Source organism: Lates calcarifer, linkage group LG16_LG22 (genome assembly GCF_001640805.2).
Source record: "Lates calcarifer isolate ASB-BC8 linkage group LG16_LG22, TLL_Latcal_v3, whole genome shotgun sequence".
Lineage (NCBI taxonomy): Eukaryota > Metazoa > Chordata > Actinopteri > Centropomidae > Lates > Lates calcarifer.
Genome location: NC_066848.1, coordinates 16,663,765 through 16,691,268, shown reverse-complemented (window position 1 = coordinate 16,691,268; position 27,504 = coordinate 16,663,765). Strand labels below are relative to the sequence as shown.

Sequence of the window (27,504 nt, the reverse complement as noted above, 5' to 3'; positions counted from 1 at the left end):
CTGAAAAGAAGCACATGGCTGCCTCAGAGGCTGGGACAGCACAACCAAAAAAGCATATGGTGCTATAAGGGCCACGCTTTTGTTTTGGCCAAGCCATCTTTTGTCAAATACTGAAACCTTCATTCACAATCAGTGGGATGATCAAATCAGCACTTTCCATTGTCCTGAGCATGCCCTCAACAGCTGCAGAAACAGTGACTGTGTCACTTTGCTGCTCCAACCACAAATTAATCTTAGAATGAACTAGCAACAGAATGCTACAATTAACAACAAATTAAAGCAGATATGAGCAGAAATGAGCCTGGTTATCTCTCTGAGTCTTTTAAAGACTCACTGGAAATGTGGCTGAAGTGTCAGCACTGATATGTATGACAATTTCAAAACGTCCAGTGAAAGCCAATTAGTAGTTTTTAATATGCAGAGAGTTGAGTTTTACAGTAAGAGTGGAATAAGCACAGAGGGCTGCTGTTTGAAATAGCCTAAAGCCTTTGTAGTAATACAATACCTCTCCTCCCTGTGAGAGGACAGGGATCAAACACACCATGATGGAAACACAGGCTTAGATTTACACACTCATGCTCAGCAACACACATACAGAGACACACATTTTTGAATGGTGAACATTCACACACATACAAACTCATACATGGACACATGTACACACACTTTGTTATATCTTCCTTATGTGGACAAAAAGCAAGTCCCCATAACAAATCATTAAATTTTAAGGTGAAGGAATGTGTGAAGTGTGTGTTTGTGTGTGAGTGAGTGTTTTTCCCTGGGAAATAACAACTGTTCCCACAGATCAGATGAGGGATTTCTTGTTTCATCCCATCTGAAACAACAGCTAAACACCATTTTCTCTCCCTTTTTCCCCTCCTCTTCTCTCCTCTCAGACTGAACTGTTAAGATGAATATAGGGAGGCATGTTGATTTTGCACTGATGCTTGGCAATGAAGAGACACTAATATACTGGATTCCCTATAGATGTGTTACATGGCTGATTGCGCTGATCCCCAATTTAATTACCATTTAATTACCATTCTAAACTGCACTAAACAGCAAAATGAACTTTAAGCAGGTACATATCTATCTACTGTGTGTGTGGGTGGAGGTGGAGGTTACTTGTGTTTGCTGGATGTCCTGCTACCACAAGTCAATCTCATGGTAGCTTTACTGTGGCAGACTACAAATATACATTTCTATGTACAATTATGTACTCTTAATATTACAGAGATTTGACACCATCACTGCATAATCCTAGAAGTTACAGTGTAACAAGACTGTGTTTGACCTGCCCATCCCTCTCTTCTAAACTTTAGCTGCTGTTCTTTCCACCATAATCACTTTTTAACCATCTCTCTGAACTCCTGAATTCTTGGCACTGTGTACTGGATTGTGTGGTATGTTATCGTGTTGATGCACCACTTCTATTTGGAGATCAGGAGAGAGTAGTTTTACTGCCAAAAGAAGACAAATGAACTCTGGATGTGCCACAAGGTTCAGACAAAACAGCAGCCTTCATCCTCATTGCATCTCTGTGCGTCACTGTGTTTATTATGGCCTGTGTCAATGTGTCTTGATTGTTGCCTGGTTTTGTTTTTCTCTCTCAATGTGAAACCTGTTTACATCAACATTTTCATACTCTATGCTACAATGTATTCATTGTATATGTATTTATATATCAGCATCTCATTTCAATTTTCACTTTTGGCCAGCAGCTAGAATGTGTCATGCTGCCATTCAGTCCAAAAATATCTACAAAGCCCTTGCATGTACTGCATGGAGCCATGGGAAACAGAGGCACAGTAGACATTTACCACATATTTTGCAGGAAGCAGCTGTATCTGTAAAAGCTTACTTGCTTGTTTTTGTTGATATTCTTATGTGCTTGCTAAACTGCATTTGTTAATTAAAATGTGTGCATATCTATTTTTAGCATTTTGCTCCAATTGTAGCAGTGGTGATGAACTAAACGTAGATTTAAGAGGCTAAATGAAAATAAATCCGTGTAATTGATGGGGATAAATTGATTGCTGCTGCTGCTCTTTCTCTTCAAGTGATTTTGATTTCCATCTCATCCTTCATAAAGACATTACTGAGTTAAATCAGAAGCATCCCATTTAACCCATTTAATCAGCTGAGAGCTGTTCCTTCAGTGGTGATATTAGTAAGTGAACAGCACATTAGTTTGGAGTGTTCTGCCTCCTCTCTGGTGAGGATAAGATAATGATTATAAGATAATAATAATATATAATAAGATTATGGTTATGTTTAGGTACTTGACTAAGGTTAGGGAAAGATTGTGGTCTGGTTTAATAAACAATAAGTATGTGTTTATTTACATTTAACCAAAACCACAATCTTTCCCTAATCTTGACCTAACCACTTCTTGGTGACCCAGCGACCCCTTACACATAAATCAAGAAAACAAGGAAAAGAAATATGATCCTGCAAAAAAGAAATGTTTCATATTTGGACCTAATGGTCTTTTAGCCATCACATACCTAAAGAGGAGCTCAGGTTGAAACGCTGTAGAATATATTTCTGACAGCTTTGAATGTGGCGTTGACATCCTCCTTTTTTCATGATTTCAGAAGAAAGAGCTGTGATGAGAAGGACAGAGACAGACAGTAAAGGTGAAAGAAGAAAAGTTTGTTTGTTCTTCCTTTCCTTTGTCTACCTCGACATCTCTGATCTTGCTCTCTCTGTCACCATCTGTCTGCCTCTTTTCAATGTTTCACCACAGAGAGATCCCCTGGTGATGATTCAGCCCCCTGAATCTCTTTAAATTATCTGCCTTTTGTTGTACGGCAGAGGACATGCTGCAAACCCTCATTCACTCTATCCTGTCTGTGTGTGTGTGTGTGTGTGTGTGTGTGTGTGTGTGTGTGTGTGTGGTTTTTTTTTTTTTTTTTTTTTTCATCATTGCCCTCTGATGTACAATAAAATTCAATCTGTAATCTCATGTAGCATTAAACACATTTCCTTCTCTCTGTCTTAGTTTCAGGTTGCTTTTCTTTTGAATGAAATAAATTGAACACAAAATTATGCAAAGCAACCCTGTATAAACACATATCATGTAATTTTACAACTTAAAAAAGGCATAAATATGACATCTGGAGCTGCAAAGAAGTGCTTATTACATACATAATAAGAAAAATAAACAATCATAAATAAAAACACTGCAAAAAAAGAGGGGGGGAAAAAAACTTTTGGCATCATGTTGTAGACCAGCAGTGAGCTCAGCTCAGCTTTTTATTTGCTTTGCATTATAAGTGCTCAAGATTAATGTCTAAGATGTATAAAATGCAAAATGACATCAGTTTGTAATGAACTGACATAACAGAATCCATATGTTGAAAGTACTCTCAAAAAAAGACCAAAAAAGTGATATTTAAAGAGAGCAAATGGTTAGATTGAAAAGTTGCTAATTAGTCTAAACTGTATGGGGTTTGAGTTAATTTTCAACGCTGGTGGCCAGAGTGGAGAACGAAAACACTCTTAACAGTTTTCCAGTGTGATGGGGACTCAGTTTGTTTAGCCTCATTTGTGACCTGTAATTGCAGAGCCTGTGGTGCATGGTGGCATGGCTGCACCACATGCTGCAAGCTCAATTCAGTTTAATTTAACCTGAAATCATGAAAAAATCAGTGCAATCAATTAAGTTTTGTACTTTCCAAATCAGTCTTCACTCTTTGTTTAAATATTTATCTGCAGTAACTTCTTTCAGACACAAGGTGGAACCATTTGATAATTTCACTTTAAAGCTCTTTATTGTGATATGATCATCTATAAATCACACCTGTTATGGACAAACAACTTCGGTGTGTCGAGAACTAATCATTGTGTAAGAGCCTGTATAACATCATTGTGGCATCAGTTAAAAACAAACTCCTGTTCCATGTGCAGAATGTTTTTAAAGTTGTATTGATAGGCAGACAAGTTATCATAGTGATAGTCAGCCTTCCATTTACATTTGCTGACATAATATCACTACAGAGGAATGAGATTACAGAGGGATGTTTCCCACTGACAGCTCATCAGACAACTGTGAAGAGACTCTGAAGAAAATCTGTAGCCAGCTAGTGATCTCAACTTGATTGGTGTGTTGTTAGGGAGTGTATTTTCTTTGTTAGTGACACAAACATTTCAATCAGTCTTATTAACACAGAGATGTTTCAGAAGAAGAGAATTTATCTGTTATGAAATGCTGCCTCCACACTCCTTTCATGCTCCATTAGCTGCCAGTCATTACCGATTTAGAGAACTCACAGGCTATATTTAATCACATCCTAAAACATCTTTTGCTTGTTTTTCTCTTCTCTCAACTGAAACAAAATGAAGCTGACATATTTTAAGAGACACTGGTATGATGTTCTGTTTGTTGATTTGTTACAGAAAGACCAATATCTTCCTGCCATGTGCACAACTTTCTCTGCTATTCTGTCAGACTGTTTTTGTTTGCTAGAACTGCTGGGAAGAGCACAGTGATGCATATTAGAATGAACCACCAGGGCAACAAGTCAAATCCTTGTCCTTCCCGTATTTGCATTTCCCTTTTTTTTTTCTTTCTTTTTTTTTTTTAAAGACTGAATTCACCATCAAAAATCCAAGCTTGATTTGCATAGTTTGGGTCTCATGATGGACACAGACATGTGATCACGAGGCACAACATAATGACATATCTTGCCAGGAATGGGCTGTAGTAAAAGTGGCATGTTACATCATCATGAAATCACAAAAATAAAACTTTTTAGTGTGGAAATAAAGTTAAAATGGTTTTCTTTTGCCTAAATAAAGCCAACAGTTGCACTGGTTTGCTTGCAACAGTTGTGCATGCAAACCAGTTCAGTGTTGGTCACCTGGAAAAACCTGGTTTAAAACTTGCTGATTTACTCTTCAACTGATCTGATCCCATTTCACGTTTCAATTAACATGATATTTAATTCTTTCAACTGCAGGGTCACTCCTTTCCACTGAGCCTGACCTCTGACCCCCCTCACCAATTTATCACTTTGTTATCACAAACTATAACCATGAATCCTTACTTATCACTGATCTGTCAAAATCACAGTGTCCAACCTGATAATTTATTTCCAGACACTCTGAGTGACCTCCAGGCCTCCTTATCTCAGAGCAATGACTGTCTATCTTCTCCTTAAGCTGCTCAGCTGTGCAGCCTGTCAGTCAAGCAGAAAGCAATACAGAGGGAGGGGAAAAAACCGTTATTGATGCGGGTGAACAACGCTCCCACCACACTCGCTCAACCTTTTGTAATTGAAATGTTCCCACAAAGCACCGAGATAGATTGGCCTTAATTACCAGCTTTTCTAACAATAAGAGGAGTGGGAACTTTTGATGAGCTGATTCAGACAGAGACATTAGAGGATAATGCTTTTTCTCTTGTTTCCACCCATGTTGGGTTTTGTCCAATTGAAACAATCGCAACAGCTAATCTTGTTCTGTCAGCCAAATGCAAAACCACACAAAGCCTCACCGGGAAACAATAAAGCACAGTTTGGATGCAAATAAATACAGATAAAGCAAACAAACTGATTCACAAGGGCTGTTATTATTTGGTTTCATCTAGAGGGCTAGCAGAAAGTATTTGTTATGTTAATATGTCCACATTCTGAAAATGTAGTGAGTAAATAACAAAATACTTCAACTTTAAAATGCACAGGGGGACACAATGAGAATTTTAAAAAGACTAACAAGGGCAGGCGGTTTATTTTTCACTTTCCATGAACAGTGAACCACAGAAACATTATTGTATCTCTGAAAATCTTTCCACTTGACCTGAGAAGCCCTGGGGGGGTCAGTGGTGGAGATTGTTTTGTGGTCACAGAGAAAGAAATAAAAACAGAGCTCAGAAGTTTAGGGAGCAGGTCTCTGCTTTACTATCAGACGCTAATTGGTTTTGCTGCCCGAGGTGAAGCGATGGGTAATCTGAGGCGGTGAAGGGCCAGACAGCTGGAGCCGTGACCGAAGCCGAAGGTGATTGACAGGTAGAGGCGGTGAGAGAGAGAGAGGTCTGAGGCGAGGAGAGAGAGCTGCAGGACGAGGGCTGTATCGAGGCGACGTGAAAGCTGAGCACCACGTTAAAGATGTGCAGAGTAACAGCATGACTGTCACTCAGCAGCCATTTAACAGTGTTTAAAAGCTCATTTTCTTTTGTGCAGCTCATGGCTGGTGGGAAACTCCAGTGTTGCACCCTGTACTGTCCTGTACTTTCCCCTTTGTAAAGGTTTATGTGTCGGTATGCGCTCTTGTACTTCTACCCTGGCTGGAACCAGTGTGAGTTTTAACCTATAAGACTGACAACATTTTTGGGAAGTACAGAGTGAGAAGAATAAGTGGTAACACTAACCACCACATAGTATGTACTCTGCATGTATTGTTTCACTTAAAAATACAACTTGTTTATCCTAATAATCTATCATTTAGGTCATTAAACTGGATATTAACCACAGTCAGTGAGAACATGCTTAAAGCCAACTTCAACATAAGATGAATACTTCTTTGAGATAAAGTGAGTAAGAGCCAATTGCTGTATATTAGATGAGTCATGGTGACTTAGGCTTTTGGCCATATTTAGCTTCAGATTTAAAATCAGTTTTGCAGCATGTTCTGCCTCTGTATTCTCTCTCTTGCAGGTACTGTGCACCCAATATGAAAATTATTTATAAAGCTACTGTACATTAACCTCAGCTGCAGTCAACAATGAGTAACAGAAGTGTTAAATAACCATTAGTGATGTGGAGTATGGACACGAATACTGCATGAAAGAGATATATACTTTCCCAAATTTTGATGCAAATCAGAGTTCAAGGTTAACAGTTCCCGGACCACAAAGATGTCATGCAGAGCACTCTACACTAAAGAAAAGGAAGGAAGTGTAGAGGCAGAAGTGTGCAGAGGGAGTGCTTTGTACATCACTAAATAGAAATGAATGCAAACACATGGAGACTACAACACACAATACCAATACCAACAGGAAACAGAAGAGCTGTAAAAACCTGCCTTTGCCCCTCTAGTACACCTGAAACATGCTCCAACAGCTGGGGCATTAGTTGAGGCTAATGTCAGCCCTGAATCTGTGTTGTCATTTTCAAATCCTTTTATCAGTGAAAGGATGTCACAAATATGTTTGACAATCTGAGTGGAAAATGTGATTAATAAAGAAGAAAACTTTCCATCATGGAAAATGTACACAAATGTATGAGGCTGTTTTTAATTTCCCAAAACTTAAACATGTTGGCAGGAGGCCTCAGTTGCTGCACCCTCATGTGCAATGTCAGTGTGAGGAAACACGAAGCTTTGCTGACATCTTGTGGTAGCAAAAATGTTTGTTTTTATTGAAGTCTCACATGTCAGATGAGGTCAGGTGGTCAGGTGATACAGAAAAAGACCACAGGGGATATGTACAATATAAGTATAATAATAGTTACACATATATCGAATGTAGTTTATACACATTTAATAAAAATGTAACTGTGGAAATGTAAATATCACAGACATATCGTATCATATCATATAAAGCAAGATAAAATAAAATAGACTGCAATCCTCACTTCACTTGTGCACACGCGCACACACACACACACACACACACACACACATTTACTTCAGTAATGCTAACCATAACCACAACTTGTCTAACCCTAACCATAACCACTGACCCAAAAATCAGAGTTTTCCCAACTGAGGACAGGGCTTTTGTTCCCAGTTAACTGTTCTTTAGTATGAAATTTGTTCTCAAAAGTAGCTTAAGTCAGACCAAGAGTAGATTAGTTGTTACAAAGTCTCACACTCTCATTATGGCAGCTGAGCAACTTTTCCTGTCACTATTAGTTTTTAAGGACAGTCTAAGATTCTGCTTTCAGTATTTTTTCAGTGAAGTTTCACTACTTTTGGACAGGGAAGAAGCCTACAGTTACAAAACTACTCTGACTCAGTTAGGATGATATGTCTCTCACCAGACAATCTGTGGGACAAGTCAAACTTCCTTATATTGTCTCTTGAAAGAGAAAACTGTTGGGTTAAAAACAGACATGTCACAAAAGACAACTTAATGAATTAAAAACACAGATGGAAACACTTGAGTCACAAAAAAAACAAGTAAATGTCATAACAGCAACAGTACTTAAATCTACTTCTGTGTTAAGGTAAAATTAGTACTTTATGTGAGATACTGCTTGTCCCAAAGCCTTTCATTCTGCTACTCCACTGCCATAATGAACTGTATAAAGAGAGGATAGTTTTAGAATACTAGAACAACTGATTCAAACCTTTGCTGTGTGTGAAACTGGTTCATATCTACCTACAATCTGTCCTTTATGGGTCCAAAACCAAGGTCAAAATTTCCTTAAAATTAGACTTCTCTTCTTTAAGTTGCATTCTCAAATTCCCCAAACAGTACCTAAAGGTAGAACTGCCCCTACGCTAAAGCAGCAGTTGGATTTTTTTTTTTCATTTCCTCCTCAGGCCACAAACATCACCCAATCACCACACTTATTTCTTTGTAGTAGAGTCACACTTGTTTTCCATTTATGGTCATACACTGAATGAGCTACCATAGCTAGCAAAGCCAGTGACCTCAAGTTACCTCATGTTTTCACATGACCTGCAGCAACCCTGACAAACCCCTGTCTATGCTCCTGTCATGTTTGTCTCTCTCTACTTCTTTTTTTTCTACTGAGGCCCTTCTGTGTCTTTACCATAGATGAGTCCACAATACATATGATAGTCTGTAAATGCTACAACAGTGTTTTCATGGGCACAACACTGCAGGTCACAGGAGTATGACCACATTGTTAGAGACAGTGTGTGCATACACACCTGCAGAGGAGATTACACCTGGGTCACCACATGCAGCATGTGGAGCCCTTAACTTCACTGAAAAGTCAAAGGCTCAGCTGGCTAAGTTGGCTAACCTTGTCCTTTATACATTTTTGTTTATTTTGGAGTTTTAAATATGCTATTTATGCTAAAGTGAGATTACCATATACATTTGATTGTCAGGTCTTGTTGGTTTTGAATGCATCCTAGACCGCTAAATGTAGTCTATGTGCAACATTGATACCCTGGTTATTAAAAAGCACAACATACTATGTAGAAGACTGGTTTTATAAATATCTAAATAGCAGTGTACAGCCTATTATGAGCACTTACTGTATGAGTATAACACAGTCTGCAACACCACTACTCAGGCCTAAATAAATAACAGAATAACATTACAGTCCTGACAGCCAGTAGAGGTCAATAAGCAGCTAAGTGACATGTGCCCTTTTAGGTTGATCGAAACCAGACACACTACCACATTCTGAACCATCTGTAGGGGTTTACTGTGCGTGCTGGGAGACCTGTGAGAAGGGCACTGCAGAAGATGGCCATGGCCTGTAACCATAGCTGGTCACCAGTCATGACAGTCAGATTTCCCGCAAACTTGGTTGCGGTGAGAGATGAGAGGTGGCAGTGTGGTCTCTCTGTTAGAGGTGTGGTCTTGTCCTTTTTCTTTTTTGTCATGTTTGTTAATTCACATCTGGGAGCTTGATGTTCCACCCTTCCTATCTCTAACACACACATATGATACACACAGATGTGAGCACTACACAAAGACAAACAAACTCTGTTCCCAGAAGTTTCATCTCTTTTTGTAAATCACAAGACACAAACAAGTGGAGGACTAAACACTGTGATGACAAGTTATACTTCATCATCAACAAAATGCATCAAAACTAAAAGTAATCATGAAATAGCAGAATAGTCCATTTTTTATATACTATGGGGTAATTTAATCTTTAGCAATACATCATATTTTATAAACTGATCATGTCTTGGATGTAACCATCTGTGGCATAAATATAATGGAGTAGAGAGTACAACATTGTTCTCTGAATGGAGTAAAATTGAAAAATTAAGTTGCATGATATGGAAATACACAAGGAAGGTACAAGTAATTCAAATACAGTAATAGAGTAAATGTACTTTGTCAATTTCCACCACTGATACCGACCCTCTTATATAAGTATACTTTGGGGATAAGAGGGATTGTAGTTTTAAAAGTCCAGAGCAACTGCTTCAAACCTTTGCTGTGTTTAACTTGTTTTGTAGCTACAGAAAATCTGTCTTCTGTTGTAAAGAGAAAGTTCTTAGACATAATCTGAGCTTCTAAACCATCTTCCACGGGTCAGTAATGTTGCTGTACAGGTTGCCTCAAAGTTGCATTGAATTGAAATGTCTCATCTTTGAGAAACTGATTTGACTAATCAAACTAAACCATGACAGTTATTACTCAGCATCTGTAGCAGGGTGGTTCCCTTATCCTTATCCAAACAAAAGATCACGTTTAATTACCCAGTTATCTCATCGATTACACCTGAGCACCTCAGTTTTCAAGTCACTGTCTGAAAATACCAAATATTGCCATGCACATAGTTAAGCATGTTTGCAGGAGCCTGGTAGACATCGCCAGCAGTGACTGGTTTGATCCTGTCTGTCAAGACACTGGGCATGTTCAGTGAAGGGGAATTCACTTTTAATACAATAGGTAAGATGTTTGTAGGTTTGGAATGAAAATATTTGATCTTGGCAATAGATCAAGGACAGGGTGTGGTTTAAATGAAGTATGCTGGTGAAAGTGTCTAAGGTGATACAGCAGCATTATGACATAAATCCCAATCCCAGCCTCCGTTCTGATTCTGCTGTGTCTTTAGTAATGTGAGAATGAATTGAGTGACTAGACTGTAGCACATTCTCACTCCAATCAGATTAGTTCTAATCTTGTTGACATGTTTGATTTGGTGAACATGAGAATGAAAGAAAGATGAGGACCAAGGTAGATATATACTGTATATGCCAAGATATTTTTAAAATACCCCACAGTGACCATAACAGAACAGTGGTATTTACAAATGGAAATTCCCACTGGCAATGCTGGGCATGGCTACGGGGTGAAAGTACACACACATCTACACACAAAGTTAAATATAGCACCTAGTAGTTCGATGATTTGTGTTGTGTCATCATCATCAGTATTATCTTGGCACTGTACAACAACTCATCAGATTTCATTTTGACTCTTCAGAAAATCCATGTTGAGATTCTGCATGGCTCTAAAGATGGTAATTCCCTGACTTTTCCTCCAACACCACCATAAGGTTGACATTTAGGGTTTCGAGTGAACTATCACATGTATTGCCACAAAATTTAGCACACACACTCATGTTCCCCTTAGGATGAATCACTTGATGATCTCCTGAACCCCTGACCTCTCCTCTACAATTACATTACGTGCTGTATTCCTGCAGTATACCTTACAATTGTCACAGCAGAAAGTAAAATAATTGCTGCTGTAATCATTTTTAGAGGTGTAGTCTCTCAAATTACTGTAAATCTCAGTGCAGTGTTTACACATCTGAAAAATCTTGTGACATGCTAGATCAAATTTCATGTCTCACCAGGACCCTAAAGCAATACACCTACACCAACACGGCCCGACATCTTGTGGTGTTTTAACACAGTTCAGTCTGAACACCTGCAAATTTTTGTTCATGCACTGATTATAACAAAGTCACTGTCTCACAGTACAGGTGTAAAACCCTTTAAAGTTTAATGAAAACTCTTATCTGTGTCTCTACAATGTACAATCCAGTAGCTGAAGTGTAAGTGACACTTACATCACTACATCCACGTCTGTTGCTGCATTGTTTAAGTATGAGTCACTGTCTCATTGACTGAATCAGGTTACACCATGTATATGTTATGCACACCTCAGGTGCTATGTGAGTTTAAAAAAAAATGCCAGTCTGCAGTTTGCTGGAACACGTGGGTTGTTAATTAAACTTGACTTTTTTATGTTGTGTGCTGTTAACATGTCAGAATCTCTGTGCTATAGCTGATAGGAAGTTAGATGTGTCTATGTACTGTCTTGTAAACATGTACTGTTATCTCAAGTAAATGAGATACAGAGAGTTGCTATATTTGTTCTCAGCATAAACACCTCTGATTGAGTCACTTCCTGTCACAAGACTCCTCGTGACACAGGGGCACACCCCACCTTAATCCTGTTTTTAACTGGTTGAAGAAACTCATCCGACAATAGAGCACACCCCTTTCATTGTACAACAAAAAATTAAAACAACACTCATGCAAAAATGGTAGCTTTTCCATGTTTATTTATCAAAAAAAGCAAACCACAATGAGAGACAGTAAAATATTACATGATTGTGTGAATGATATAAAATTTCATAAGGCAGATATGGTGAACAGAAGGATTTTAACTTTAAAAAAAAAAAAAACATTCAATGCTACAAATAAAAGTCCATAAAGGACTTGACATAACCCCTTTACCTTAACTGAATCTTCACCATATCTCTAACACGCCATTAGAAAGTGAACAGCTACAGCTATTATGTTGGTATTTATATATTTAATAAGTATTACTACAAAAATATTGGGTGTCATTATTAAATAATTGTATTTTATGTTTATTTTTTATACATTCTATTATAAACATATTTTTATACTGAGTATAAAATAATACATAAATATATAATAGATGAATACATTACTAATATGTATCAGTAATATTTTTCATATGTTGTCAGCACTTAGGTGTAACTGTGGTATGTTAGTTTCAGATTCATAAGAGGTTTTGCTGTAGTGCTCATGGATAATGAGAGATTACTCTCTGATGCTCCATTATGAGTTAAATAGCTTCCACAGCTTTGGTTTACGTGGCCACCAATATGGGGGTTCTGACGGGCCTGGGGAAATTTCTGCATTGCTACTGGATCTCGGTCCTCAAAGTGCACACACTGGTGCCGCAAAGAGTCTGTCAGCTTCCACAGCCGCATGGACTATTTGTCTGTACACCAATTAATGACAGGTAATTATTGGCTGTGCAATTACTATCAAGTGAAGTCTCGGAACAAACAGGAGAAATGTTTTACAGAATTAGTGAACTGTTGCTAAAAATGCAACTGCTTTGAGAAATTTGTTTGTCTGTGGGTTTTAGCTTAAATGTAGAAGGAATAATACAACAATAAAATTGAGCTTATACTATTTCATAATCTCAAAATCTGTCACACTGTCTCTTGTGTTTGCTGTGCAGACTATGCTATTCAGTACATAGTAACGTCAATCACACTGATATACAGTACATATGATTTTCCTGAGCTGATTTAAGTCAAAGATTGTTTGCCAAAACAAAGAGTAGAGGACTACATGATATATAAGAGCAAAGGAATATATAAAAACAGTGTTTCCCCTGAAGCTTTTCTTCTCAAGCTATTTTGCCACCTAAATCCTTAATTACAGTAACACACAGTAAACTCGGATATGAATGACAAATCAGACCAGAGATACTGCAACAATGAAAGCACACTGCTACAGCAGTAATGTAGGGGAAACACTGTTAAAAGCTTAAATAAAGTTTTCAGGATGTGAGTACATATATATAAGAGTATATAATAATGCATAAGTATGTGTGCTGTGGAGCAACCTCTAAATAACTTTTATATGCAATATGCTTACATAAACTGCTGTTGCAATGAATGTCATTTTACACTATGGCATCATTAGAAACAACTGGACACCTGCATCTGTACCACAGGAAAATCCCCAGCAGCACCAGGATAACACTAGCAGCAAGAGGAGCGATCCAATGTGTGTGTGGAAACTCTGTAAAGAAACCAGAAGAGTCAATAGTTCAGTCAAATAACGGTTAATAGTGTGCCTTTACATAGTGTTTTTCTAACTTCACCCATTCACATACCAGTCAGCAAGGCAAGGCACTAGCCTGTCCAACAATGTCTTGGACACTTAGACACATGGACAGGGGCGAGTGGGGATGTGAAGCATGAAATTAGAGGTTATCTTTTTTATGTGAATATGTGAATGCTGTCTTTATATATTTATCATTACTATTGAATTAATCAGTTACGATTAATGGTAGTCTAATAAATTAATGCACACAATAATCAATACAAATTCCACCTACTACCAAAACAGTTTTCCTTACCTAATACTTTAGCAAAGATAAATACTGTATTTGCCCCTGGCCTGCACTGCCTTATGTCTGGCTAATGTTCAGTATTGACTTTTCCAAGTGTACTGCCTAAACTTTTCAGTTTGTAGTGTTTACAGCCCTGACTAGTGTCTGCAGGTCTGCCTCTAAAGCCGAAGGAATAACTTCCACCAGTCTGAGGGTAGAGCAGTGGCACAAAAAGTGCTACCTAAGTGCTATAACAAAGGGATTTAAACTTCTTACTAGACAGCAATCAAGTGTAACTTATTTATGAATGGAAACCACAAATGTAATTTCACATTGACACAGTCACTCTAAGTAAACAGGAAGTAGAGACGCATAACACCCTTACAGTAAAAGTGTCTCATGCTTAGACGGCAAAAACAATGGTACAGGCACAGACTGAACAGGCACAGTTCTTGATCACACCCTCATTCATGCTTTCCTGTTCAGTGCAAATACTTTTTTTTATATTTGATTCCTACCTCTTTTTAGATTTAGACTTTAGATTTTTAGATTAGACCATTCATACCTGTTACCCACAGCTGATACAAATATTAACTGCAATATAATTCACAACTTTTACTGCACTCCTACCTTGCCCAAGTGGGTCAGTGTTCCCACTGCAGTTGGCTGTTAAAAGAAGATATTCTCGCTTCAGAACAATGGGTAAATTAAAATAGATATTTAACTTCAACATAAATGACGGAGGAAAAAAGCTTTTTTGCAGTGTCAGTATAATAAATAAAATACTCACATGAACAGTCTGACAGATACTCACTGAAACATGTCGTCTTGCGTTGAACCCCCTGGGGAGAAAGAACAGAGGAGCAATGTGGAGCTCAGCAGAATAGCGGCATTTTCAAATGACTTTCATTAGTACTACATTTCAGTACTTTTGCTGATACCTCAGAGATGCAGTCTCGTGTGTATTTAATTTGATCCGAGCACACATAGGTTGTAAGAGTTGTGTTGCTACTGATCTCCACCAGGCCATCTATTTTCTTCTCATGATTGGCCAGCACAAAGTCCTGCAGTCAACATATGGAAGACAGTAAAATCAAAATAGCTTTGTGAAGTGAAATCGTATCTGGAAACCCCATGACTCCAGCTTAAGATATGTGTTATATTTTATTATGGTTACTAGGACTTGACATTTTTTACATCAAACACAGGTGCAAATAAAAGACATCAATAGTGGCAGAAATAAAAAAGCTTACAGTAACATTGGTCCACCAGTAATGGCAGTTGGTGGCATTAAAGTCTGGGATCCTGTAAACTGTGCATCCAGCTTCCTGAGTGACGGTGCAGGGGATGTCCTGTGCACTCAAAAGCTGTAGAAAGCCAACTGAGGAAAAAGGTACAGATACATTACCAGGAGAAAGATTTTGGTTGCAGCCTTTATTCTAGATATAATATTAAAATCATTTCAACAACTGTGACTGCACATATAGCCCTCCTAACACTGCTGGTTAGGAGCAGTACAACTGGTTTTGGCTAAGAGTATGAGCTGCTGTTCATTCACTACTGAACACAATATCCTGTGACCTGATTAAAAGTTTAAGGTGCTGGTGCTGATGGTTTCTTTTACTTTGCTTCTTTTCACTTACAGTAATAATAATAAAACAACTGTGGCCTTTTCTAGTGTACTGAAAGACACCTCACAAGGTAAACATGTAGACTTGTCAACACCATTAAGCAGTAAGGTATAATACAAAGTTTCCCTTTACACTGAGTGTTAGTGGAATTTTTACATCTTCAGACTTTTTCCCTCCATGCATTTTTTACTAATTACTTACTCTGGTATGTCACCAGACTTCCCAATTATATGGATTAACTACTTAAAGTTTTCTGTCAGTCAGATATTTTGTAGTAATGTGAACTTTATTTAGGAATGTGCCCCTTATGAGCACCAATATGCATGGCCCCTCTACAAAATAGGGTCATAAGCATATACAGTATAATGTTAATACTGTAGTTAAGTGGTGCAAATCCACTCAAATATGTAAAACTGACTGCCAAAATCTGATTGACACACAGTTAATCTGGGACTCTGGGGGTCCCTGGGGGTCTGGGGTCCCGGGGTCCCTAGCAGCTGCCAATCTTTGCCTGGTTGGTGCCTCTGCTGTGTCACAGGTGTGAAGCAGACATGTGAAACCAGCTAGTATAAACTGAATGCTACAGTGCACTAGGTTTGACCAACCCTGGCAGTTAATCGAGAGAGAGTACAGACAGGCCTGGTATTCCCCATTACTAGCCCGTGCTTTCTGAAAATGACATTCCCCGCTACTTCCGTCCTCTCATACATACACACACCCACCCACCCACACACACACACAGGGAAACGTTGCCTAGCAGCAGTTTGTGTGCGGAACTCATTGCACGTGTTACAACAGGGCTATGCACACATAGACTACTGTACATGCACATGCACGGACGCTAGAGCAGCACAGTCTGTTTAACACACCACACTGAAACAACTGTCGAGTGATTCCTGGAACGAGCGTGATTCAAAGAAACATGGCTCAGCATTAAAAACAGATTTTCACCCTCCACCGTACGGATTGTAGACTAGTGCGCCACGCTGTACATAAACTGTGGTGCTTTCAATGCCTTTCTTCATGTATTATCCCATACGTGTCTTTTGTAGCAGAGGTTAGAAAGCGGACAGCCCGGTGACACAGGTGCAAACCTCCGATGCAAGTCAATGAAAACTAGTGCAGACAGAATGTGACTCTAAGCGTTAAGAAAAGCTTATAGCCTATTACTTACGTGAGGCAAAAGTCGACAGAAAAATGACCAAACACCGCATCCTCTCCGATGCACAGCGTCCTTGAAGCTGCTAAGTATTCAAGGTCTTCGTCGGAGCTGAAACTTCCCTTCAGAGAGAAAATTGTGGAAGACGTAAGTGCATTGTTTCCTGTGTGTCCGTTTAATGTTTTGTTTCGATTTTGAAGGGATTCATCGGAAAGCCTGTGATTCCTCTGCTCGGCTATCACGTTATCAGCGTTTACGGTAAACCAGCTGCCGCGCGCACATTTATGTGGCATTCTCACCCCACTTTCAGCGCTGGGAGGGGCGGTGGTACGTCGGTGTTGTACGGGGTAGCTTCTGTCTGATGCAATTTAGTTTAAACGGGTGCTCCACCTGCAGGTTATTATATTGATTGTTTGATGGCTGTTTTGTGTCTGCATAGTTTACTGTATTCTTTCAATGTACCCAGAAAAGAAATGCCACATTTTAAAATTTTAAAATTCATCATTAAACAAATGAATGGACTGCCTCGCGTAGGTGTGGTCCAGAAGGAATCTCCATCATATTCAGAGTAAATCTAAGTATTAATCTTGGTATTCAGCAGCTGGCTGGTATCAGTTCTGACCTGTCTCTGGGTGTGCAGCAATTTATGACTTTAACAACTATTTCTAAGAACTTGTCAGCACACAGTTGCTTATTTGCACATCCAACTGATACAGAGCAACACTATCATTCATTTAGAGTCATGTTTCAGGCCCAATATTCACACTCTTTTAACTCTCTAGTAAGTTAGTAGTAGTAAGTAGATCAGTGAGAGTGAACCAGAGCAGAAAAGTTGTGGGCTGGACAGCTGAACAATGTGCTAAGACTCACTATAAAGTTCCATAAAGCCCAAGGTGAGCTGCAGATTGTGACAATAATTCTCTGTAGATTCATCACTACAAGTGTTATCACATTTTTTTCACTTGTCATTTGACGTATAGTCATCATAAAATCAGTTACAGATGCTTTAAGTTGTTGAGGTTTTTATTAACTGTGTATTTCAAAGACTTATGCTGACATTAAAGGTGGTGGTGTGATACAGTCTTTTCAATGGTTTTCAGAGGGAAAGCAAGTGTAGTACCTAAATCTACTGTGAACTACCTGTGCTAATGTTTTATAGGGAAGGAAATGCATTCAACTGGCTTATAAGATACAACCAATATGTTCTGGTGAGAAACAATGTAATTTTGGGTGCCTCTACAGGGTACCTTTCAAGAGCTTTAAAAGTAACTCAATACATTATATTATGAAAACAACACATACCTTGCTATTGGACTTAGAGCACTCAAAACCATCTGTGTGTATTACTTTAACCATGTACTGCTGCTCGATAAAGAATTACACTACAAAACATATAAATTGATGACATCTTTGCAGTGTAAAACACCTCTACCACAAAAACAGTATAGTTGTAGCTATTCTTCCCTTTTGCTGGTTTCTTTGATTTATAAACACTGTCCATCACACACTTATGCAGTCAGTCTTCTTAGAGAGCGGAGGGCCCTGGACTGCTGGGCTCCAGAGGTGAGCAGGCAGTGGCTGGGTCAATGAAGGACCAATCGCTCTCCTTCACCATCTCAATGGACAGCTCTATCTGTTTCTTCACTGGCTTGGAGGACAGGACATCTCTGAGGCCTCCAGGAATCAGGAGACTTGCACTGGAGCACCTCCTGCTCCAGGTCAGAGTTTGGATCACTTTGGCCCTCCGTGGCCTCCCTCTCCAGTGTGCAGATTGTTAGAGACTGGCGGCTTGTGGTCTTGGAGTCTGCTCTGTGCCTGGTGCCGTACACTGAGCTGGGCATGGGCCTAGCCTTGAAGGCCTGTCGCTCCTCTTTGCCACCAAGGTTGCCCAGCTCTGCCACAATCTTCGCCTCCCTCTTCCTCCTCTCTCTCTCCAGGAAATGGAAAGGCTGTGGCGAGGCTGCAACAGAGGCCTGGTTGCTTTTTGGAGCCATGGTTGCAGTTGTTACTGCTGCTTCTGCGTTTGTTGAACCGCTGAGTGGAGCGACGGCTGATAATTTCATAGAGAGGCAGGTGTATGTGCACTGGTGCAGGTGACGCCCGGAACTTTTTCTGGCATTCTCTGAGCTCCTCCAGCTCCTGTCTCAGTAACGTGTTCTCCAGCTCAATCTCTGAGCGCGTCCGCACCTTGTGCCTCTTCCTTTCCTCTTCTCTCAGCATCATCTGGAAGGGTTTGGGCACGGTCACCTTAGAGTTGGACCGAACCCTGGCCTCAGTTTTACGGGACAATCTTCCCTGCGGTTTTGTACACAAGACTTTGGGCTGGAACCGAAACTGTTTCTTGGTTGTCATTTCTTCTGGGCTCAGCAGGATGTTGCTGGGGAAAAAACAGAGAAAAATGAAATGTGACAGCACAATGTAATTTTGCTCTCTGCCTCCTCATTTGGGCTTCCAAGCAACAGCAAGATTTAAGAATGTGTGCTACAAACCTCCCAAAGGTACAGTCTTGGCCAGGGCTCCGTCTTCGACTGTCCAGTTCCAGTTCCCCCATGCTGTCCTCTCCACAGAGCTCTGATTGGTCAGAGCCACTTGATGTCTCATTGAAGTCCAACTCCTCCTGAGAATTGATCCTCTGGAGTTTCCTGGTGGGGCAGCTACTGCAGGTTCAGAGATTAGATATCATGGAGAGGGAGACATTAACCTTACTGGCAAAGCAACCATGAACTTAAAGGAATATAGGAATTAGGGGCATCAATTGGCTGAAATGGAATATAATATTCATGCCTATGTTTTCATTAGTGTATAATCACCTGAAGCTAAGAATAATTTTGTTAGCTTAGAATGAGCCCTTTATGTCTACATAGGAAGCAGGTCCTCTTCCACAGAGCACCTCATGTTGCACTGCCATGAGCAGTCAAACCAAACACTGGCTCTATAGAGGGCCTCTCTCATTTTTACATTACCTTGACGTCACTAAAGGTTCTCCTACATACCTGGTGACCTGGTTTATTCACCACTAGATGCCACTAAGTGCCCACACACTGGTCCTCTAAAACTGGTTACAAATCCTCGGAGTAGCTATACTCAGAGGGACAAAGACAACTTTTAACCTTCTCAAAAATATATTACACATGCATCTAACCTGCATTTGTTTGGACAATTGAACAACAACTGTAGGAAAAGTAAAACCACTGATCTGGAGTATTTCTGGAGCACAAATTATATGTCATTAATCATGGTTTATAGATTTAATTTTTGTTGGTGCTGATTCTGATCATTAGTCTTGACATTTGAGCTTTAAAAGTTTGAGACACAGTTGCTACAAAGTCCCACTGAATGGAAGACTAGCTCTAGACAAATGATTAAATGGCCATTTGGACCGATGGCTGCAAATCAACACAGCAGTGCCACCCTATAAGAATAATACTATGCATTGTGTTATGGTCACTTTTGGATGTCTAGTTTTTAAACCTAGGCTTGTTGCACATCAAAATATAGTTAATGAGCTACATGAGATGTGGAGAAGCAGTGTGATATAAGTTTGAAATATCTTGCATTTAGAGCATATAGCATGACATATCTAACCTGACTGACTGTCTGGCCTCTCTGGTTCTTCCTCTTGCCACACCTCTATCATCTTCCTCTCCGTGCCACTCCCTGCCCTGACTGATGTACATCCTCTCCAGCTCAGCCATGTTCCTCAGGTGAGCGTTCTTCAGCTCCTCCAGCCTCCTGTAGTACTCCTGGTTGGAGAAGTAAACATGCTGCTCCCTCTGCAGACCATAGATTTCCAGGGACACAGAGCTGTGAATGCCTCCGCCACCTTTTCCTTCTTCACTGCACTCTGAATCCAGATCATACTCCTGAAATGTTAGAAGTTGTAAACGTGATGTAATTTGGATGCATTCAAGATAACAGCATCAATAATTGATAATATTATAATCCTGTGAGGGTCAAAATGCCTCATAATGTTGTGGTAAACATTTTATAGTAATTGTCAGGTATCAAAAACAAATGCAGTGACTGAATTGAGTCAAATAGTCTGAACTGTATAGGAAGTAATATAGCATTACAATAAGACAACCTTTTCTGTGGTTGTTGCATGCACCAGGATTATTACACTATTTCTGATATTTGTCAGTACCCGTATGTTTTAATACATTTATTTTTGCAACACTAAACCCAAGCTTACAATGCACTGTATGCAATGCAACTGTGAATGCAATAGTGGTTGCATGCAATGGACAAAAGATCTTTGTAACAGGCCTGAGGTGAGACTGAACTCAAAAAGGGGATTTCCATCTCTATTTCAGTGCATGTAAAAGTACAATGTGGCATATAAATCCCCTTTAATCAGTTTTTTTTTTTTTGTATCTGTGGTGTAACTGTATCATAGGCATGTGGTGCCCAGACAATAGATATGAATATATTGTGTCTATTTTAAACATTTATGACATAAGAAAAAAATATATTTAAGTATACTTCCAACACCAAAATAGTCTGGACTCATAAATATATTTGTAGCTTATATTCAATTCTCCTAGTCATGTACGGAACTCATTAAAGAATTTTGAAGAAGTCTCACTTGTCTGGATTGTTGATCACCTGCATTAATTTGAAATATGGAAATATAAATTATTGTAGATCTCTAAAATGTAGCTCATTAACTGTAAATCTTGATATGAGGAGTCTTGGAGTCTTTTAAAGCCTCACCTCACTGGTACAGTCATCATCTCTGACAAAGTAGTAGTCTTTTTCCTCTCCATATAGAGCCATTAATTCCTTTTTCTCCAGAGAGAGTGATCGGTACATTCCTGCCATCTTCTTCTCTTCTTCACCAAAAGCACAAACTTCACGACCAGCCAGAAGCAGAGCAGAGCTTCTGCGTGTTCTCTGTCACCTCAGTGTGCACGTCGACCTGCTAAGCAAGATTAACACACACCCTACTGACACACACTCCCTCAGACCAAGAGCCTTATCCTCTTATCATCGGGCGGAATCCGATGATAGGGAGGAGTCGATGATTTTACAGTCTTCAGTGGGGCCGTTGGACAGATGGCCCATATGGTCCATCTGGCTTTTCACTTGAAGGCATGATTTAAAGTGAGATAGATGTCAATGTGGATGGTCCCAATCTGATTTACAGATTAACTTTCTTAAATACAGCACAAATGCTGATCTGCAGTATCCTGCACCTGTTGCACTTGCAAAAGGGATGCTGTAGGAAAGTCAGGAAGTGAAAATAATGCACAGGGGTGATTCACAGTAGGACATGATATGAATACCTACAGAGACTTATTGGTAATTAGTCATGTAACCTGTAACTATAATGAAAAAAATTGGCACAAGTAAACTCACAGGTATATATTAGAGGTAGTTATGTTGTTTTAATTCACATAGATGAATGTAAGTATGTATTTTTCCCCCTCCATTTTTAATTTATATACATATAGTTTGTCAGGGATGGTGTACAAAAGCATATCTCAGACAAAGAACGGATGTGATGTGTTGTACCTGATATAACTACTAGTTTCCATGTGCAGCAACTGGCCAGGTGTTTCACTAATTCATCAATCATATTTCCCTTTATGATATGTTTGGGGGTAAACAATAAAAAAAGACTTGTAGAGGTCTTGGAAAAGTCAAATATTGAGAGACTTTTTGTGAATGTGAATGGTTCTAGCTAAGTTTGCTATATTTAAATGCCATGCTTAAGTGTAGTAATTTGTATATTTCTGCACTTTTTCAAGACAAACACCAGCTTCTCTGTGAGCTACTTGTCAAACATTTGTCTGTTAAGCTGTTTCCTGCTGATTAGGTTTTGGTTGACAAATAACTTGCAGGTCGATATTTGCATCCACAGAAACTTGGGAGCGTGTTCAGATAGCCTCTCCTTTTCCTGTTGCTGTTGCCCACTTCCCTTGAGGAATATTCAAGTGATCATGTGTCAGTGTCCACCAACAGTGTTGACCTCCCTGGTCCTGTGACACATATGGAAAGCTCCCACATTGTTGTTCCTAAATGCTTTTAGGCTGAGATCAAGTGAAGTGAAGCCTGGCCTCAGTTCAACAGCGAGATTTTTGGGATTTGACAGATAAAGCTGGAGAGGCAGGCCCCACCACCACCACCAGAGCCGACTGTGTTAATCCATTTACTCAGGTTGCTCAGCACTGTTGTTACAAGTCTTCACCTCATGCTAAAACACCTTTCCCCATCTGTCTCCTGTCTCCTCCTATTCCATCTGCCATCCATCTACTGAAGGGATTGAGACAGCAGGAGACAGAGGAGAAATCAGAAGGAGAAGAGACAGGATTATATTCAGTGTCATAAAAGCAAAATGTCATAATTTAACAAACACTTTAGGGCAGTGGCTCCCAAATGTTTTTCTAATGTTTTTCTAAAAGACACTTAACTGTATTTAGTTCAATCTGTCTCTATGTATATAGTCCTGCTCCTTCGTTCAGATTTTTATTACATTGTCCTGTTTATACTGTTCTTATGTTTATATTTTTGATAATATTATCTTGCTTATATCTTGTCTTTTACTCATATTTAGGCCCTTTTCAATCTCTGATGTGGCTGCAACAATGTAAATTTCCCCATTATGGGACTAATAAAGGATTATCTTATTTTATCTTATCTTAAAATCAAGCAATACAGTCTCTACTTGTGACCCTTCAAAAATTGTTTGTATTTGCAGTTCAACCAAAAAGTGATTTTTAATCTTTCCTTGACAGATAGTATGAATGTGTGTGTGAATGGGTGAATGTGATCTGTGGTGCAAAGCACTTTGAGTTGTTGTTAAGACTAAAAAAGCACTATATAAGTGCAGTCCGTTTAAGCTTTAATTTGTGACAAAAAGAATGACCTTTCTGTGGATTCAGTTCAGTTCATTCAAGTTCATATTGTATGCCCTGTGAATTAATAAATATGCTGTGTAAAGTATGCCAATCAGATAATTGCTGGCTTTATCTTGAGGAATATGCATAGAATTTATAATAAAAAAGATAGTGTCAGAGTGTGTGAAACCTTCCCATCTTTATCTGATGTCTAACTGTGAGCCAACTCCTCACAAGATCAAGACTGAATTTTACTTGCAACATTACAGTTCACACTAGGGCAGACAACATCTGTCCACAAGATGGGGCTATTGTACTTTTTTAGCTTTAGTTTTACAAAACATGAGAGGCAGTAAGAAGCTGGCAGTTTGTCTATGTATTGTACGTAAAAACTGTTTTTAAATTGGATTTTTAATGTAGTATTATTGTATTCACCTGTCTCACAGTCATCATGATGAAATATATGCATGTACGTGATGTTTGATATGAGCCATCAGAAGTTAAATCAACAATGTCATCCTCAGCAGTGATCATAAAGACATTCTAAAATTTAAACTTGAAGTTAAGATGTTTGAAGGCGGTGGCTATAGCGGTTTTACAGCGGTTTTTCTTTCTTCCCCCTTTGCACTGTAGTTTCTGGAATTGTGGTATTTCTGTTTCTACTCCTCCTGCAGTTCTTGGGACACCTTGCCCTCACAGTATACCAAATTTTTCCCTCAACATCCTACCAGGTACAGACTCCCCTTTGTGTGTGTGTGTGTGTGTGTGTGTGTGTGTGTGTGTGTGAGTGAGTGAGTGTGTGAAAGAGGAAAAGAGAAAAAGAGACTAAAACAAAGAAAAGTCTATTTTCAAACTGTCAAATCCAGGTGAAAATTTCTTTATAACGGATTACACTTGTTGAAGGTCACTGGTAGGATAACAAGGAAAACACTTCAACAGGGTACCAGTGTTTTGATGTAAGCAACTCAATCATTTTGTTTGATGAATAGATATTAATGCTATTGTCCTTTTTCTTTCTTATATACAATGACATTCAGATTTCAGACATTATGGGGCATTTCTGTATGTCTACTGTATGCGTGTGTCTGTCAAGTTTTCCACTGGGCTCCTCAGTGTGTTGGCGTGACATGAATAGTGGCAGTGTTCAGTCAGAGTGGCGCTGAGTAAACAGTCATCACAAGCTTGGCCGCCGTCCGCCACACAGAGCAGTGCGGTTACACAAAGCCACAGTTCTGCTCTGTTTTTTGTGCGACAAATGGTGGTTTAATAAAACAACCAAATATGCGAACAGTTTGTGATGTAATTCAAAAACAGTACTGATGTGATGCAATGCATTACAGATCCCATTAGTTGAAATTTTCTTCAGGTCGTTCTTCCGTTTTTGTACTTGTAATTAACCAGCTGTTGCAATATAATTGTTCATGAAACATCTAACAAACATGATTAAGTTTATGGTTATTACAGTCATTTGTTCAAGGTTTGTGTAAGGTTTTGGTCAAGGCTGGAGTTAGTTAACGTCAACGTCATAAAGCCTGTTTGAGGTCAGATCTCAAAGGTGATTGTGTATTTGTTGTTGTGTCTCCTTAACTTAGATACAACCTCCCAGAAAATAGAGATACTAAATCAGTGTATTTTTTTATTTTTCTGTCTTTTGATTCTGTTTCTGTATTAACTTAACCTCTGAAAGTGCTCTAGAGGTCTTTTAGGAGTTATGTTTCTGTGCAAAAAGCGAAAAGACCCTTTTCTGTCGGGACCATTTAAGCCACATCGCCTTTACAGAGAAACAGTACGACCACAACTTATCTGGAAGAGGCCTGTGCTTAGGAGGAAATCCCCCTCACCTTAGCTCACATCTCATACAAAACCATCACCGTAAAGCACATGACACGGAAACATACGTAGGTGCACATGCTCACTCATTGAGTTACCTGCACTCACAGACCATGTGGGCACAAACAGGCAAATTTAGTCCTCCACAGGAACAAACACTGACGTGGATGTGGAGTGGTTCTCTCGTCTTCCCACTTCACAACAGCACTTCACAACCTGTTTGTTTTTAAGAAGGCTACTCCACCCTCTCGTCAACAAGCCCTGCTCATTAAGTTCCTCAAACCACTTCTGTTACACAGCCTGAGCTTTGAATGGGAGGCTGATTGCAGCCTAAATATAAGACTCAGACAAACATGGCTGCCGCCCTCAAAACACATGTAATGGGATGCAATGATAGGTGTTTGTGTTGTGTACTCTACAATTTTTATTTCTTATTTTTGTGTGGACGTATAAGGAATAAGTTGTTCAGTGTAGCATTTGAGGAAAGGTAGAAAATCCTTAAACACCTACTGTATACATTTGACTGTTTCTCAGATGCTTAATAATCACTTATGAGTGTAATGTTCAGGTGTGCATGTGTTTTTGGTCTCACAGTATGTTATATGATTGTCAGAAAATAGACCAAATAAGATACATTAAAAACTTTAAATGATATTAAGATATTTAAATCAAACCACTGTTTCACAATAAGTAATAATAAATAAAAAATAAATTCATTCCTGAAGAATCAACACACGTGTACATGTAATGTTTTAATGTAACTTCCCTTTGTTCACATGCTTTTGGCCATTTGTTGTGTATGAAATGATCAACAGGTCAACAATCATTATAATCACAATCAGATAATCATTTGGAGTCAATGACAAATATATTTACAAGAATTATCAAACACAACATAATGAAATTTCAGTTAGGTGTAGAAAATTGAAAGTGAATAAACATTACATATGCATCGATATATGTGTCAAATGTGTCTCATTTGTTCCTGTTATCGCCACTAAAGTTGTATAAAAAAGCATAAAATGTCTGAAAAAAGAAAATATACAAATAAATCAAAACTAATGTTAACAGTGCTAAATAATCACTTGAGCAATCATTTATAAGCTCACATGTATTATAAGTATTAATATCAGCAGGCAGTAGGGACCAAAATTTAATATTTAAAATACATTTTTACAAGGAATTTTAGTAGCCAAAAGCAAATCAGTAATTGGTGTGATAGGATAATGTATAATTATGACAGCTGTTGGTGAATTTTAACTTCCAAAACACAGTCATGAATTTCATATATTTGGGAGTTTGTTTTCTGCAGATGTCAGTACAGACACAATGTTCCCATGTTCACATTTCAACTGTGCCACAAGATCTGATGTAGGCACAGTCTGCATCTGGTCTGCATGCCAGATTTTTATCTTAATGCTCATGCACAAACTGCAAACCTCCTGTAGCTACAGGGAGCTCACATGTGTCACATGGTGCAAATGTTGTTTTGAAAGCCACTGAGAGGAATATGTATACTGTAAGTGGAGATACATGATCCGTCTGACCTTAACCAGCACACTGTACAGTAACTATCCCTGGTGACATCTCAGGGGAGGGCCTACTGTGTGTAGTGGCTGTAGACACAGCTGTAGTCACAGATATCCAGGGTGGAAATACTCATGAAATGACATTAGGTGTACATAGAAACCCAGACTGTTTGTAAAGGTGAGTGTGGGTTAATCATTATATAGTACATCCATTCTCTGATATTCCTATCTGTAATGGTAAATGCATTCCAGGAATTCTTTTTGGGACAAAGTGTTTGCAATTTCTGGTTTATCTCTGCTTCAGTAACTATCTCCCACAATGCAGTTCCAACAGAACAAATATAACCCTGTTGGTACATGATAGGTGGTTACACATGAGAAAGTGAAAATGATAATGATAACAAAACAGAGAGAGAGAGAGCGAGAGAGAGTTTCCATTTGCAGCGCTGACTGAAAACATAGCACATTTGAAGTTGCAGTGCATTCGGGACAACTGAGGTTTCTTTTCCCTCTC

The 27,504-nt window shown here is 39.0% G+C and overlaps 1 protein-coding gene and 1 long non-coding RNA gene across 3 annotated transcripts in view; both read right to left on the bottom strand.

The window, feature by feature from the left end:
• Positions 1-8,442, bottom strand: part of LOC127143424 (uncharacterized) — a 29,074-nt gene extending 20,632 nt beyond the window's left edge. The window contains exons 1-2 of one of the 2 annotated variants that reach the window (XR_007814812.1): positions 8,327-8,442; positions 2,508-2,606 (exon numbers count right to left, since the gene is read on the bottom strand). This is a non-coding gene — a long non-coding RNA (uncharacterized LOC127143424). The remainder of the gene's footprint in view (positions 1-2,507; positions 2,607-8,326) is intronic. The other variant, XR_007814813.1, reaches the window with a different exon arrangement.
• Positions 8,443-17,817: 9,375 nt separating this feature from the next.
• LOC108873100 (protein FAM161A) lies at positions 17,818-21,133 on the bottom strand. Its single transcript, XM_051076756.1, has 2 exons — positions 20,378-21,133; positions 17,818-19,449 (listed from the first exon to the last, which is right to left on the bottom strand). Exon 2 carries the CDS (start codon positions 19,142-19,144, stop codon positions 18,638-18,640), a length of 507 nt encoding a protein of 168 aa, XP_050932713.1. The 5' UTR covers positions 19,145-19,449; positions 20,378-21,133; the 3' UTR covers positions 17,818-18,637.
• Positions 21,134-27,504: the final 6,371 nt, after the last annotated feature.

Excerpts from the sequence above, each read along its gene's own strand:
- LOC108873100 (XM_051076756.1), bottom strand. The coding sequence starts at position 19,144 with ATGACAACCAAGAAACAGTTTCGGTTCCAGCCCAAAGTCTTGTGTACA.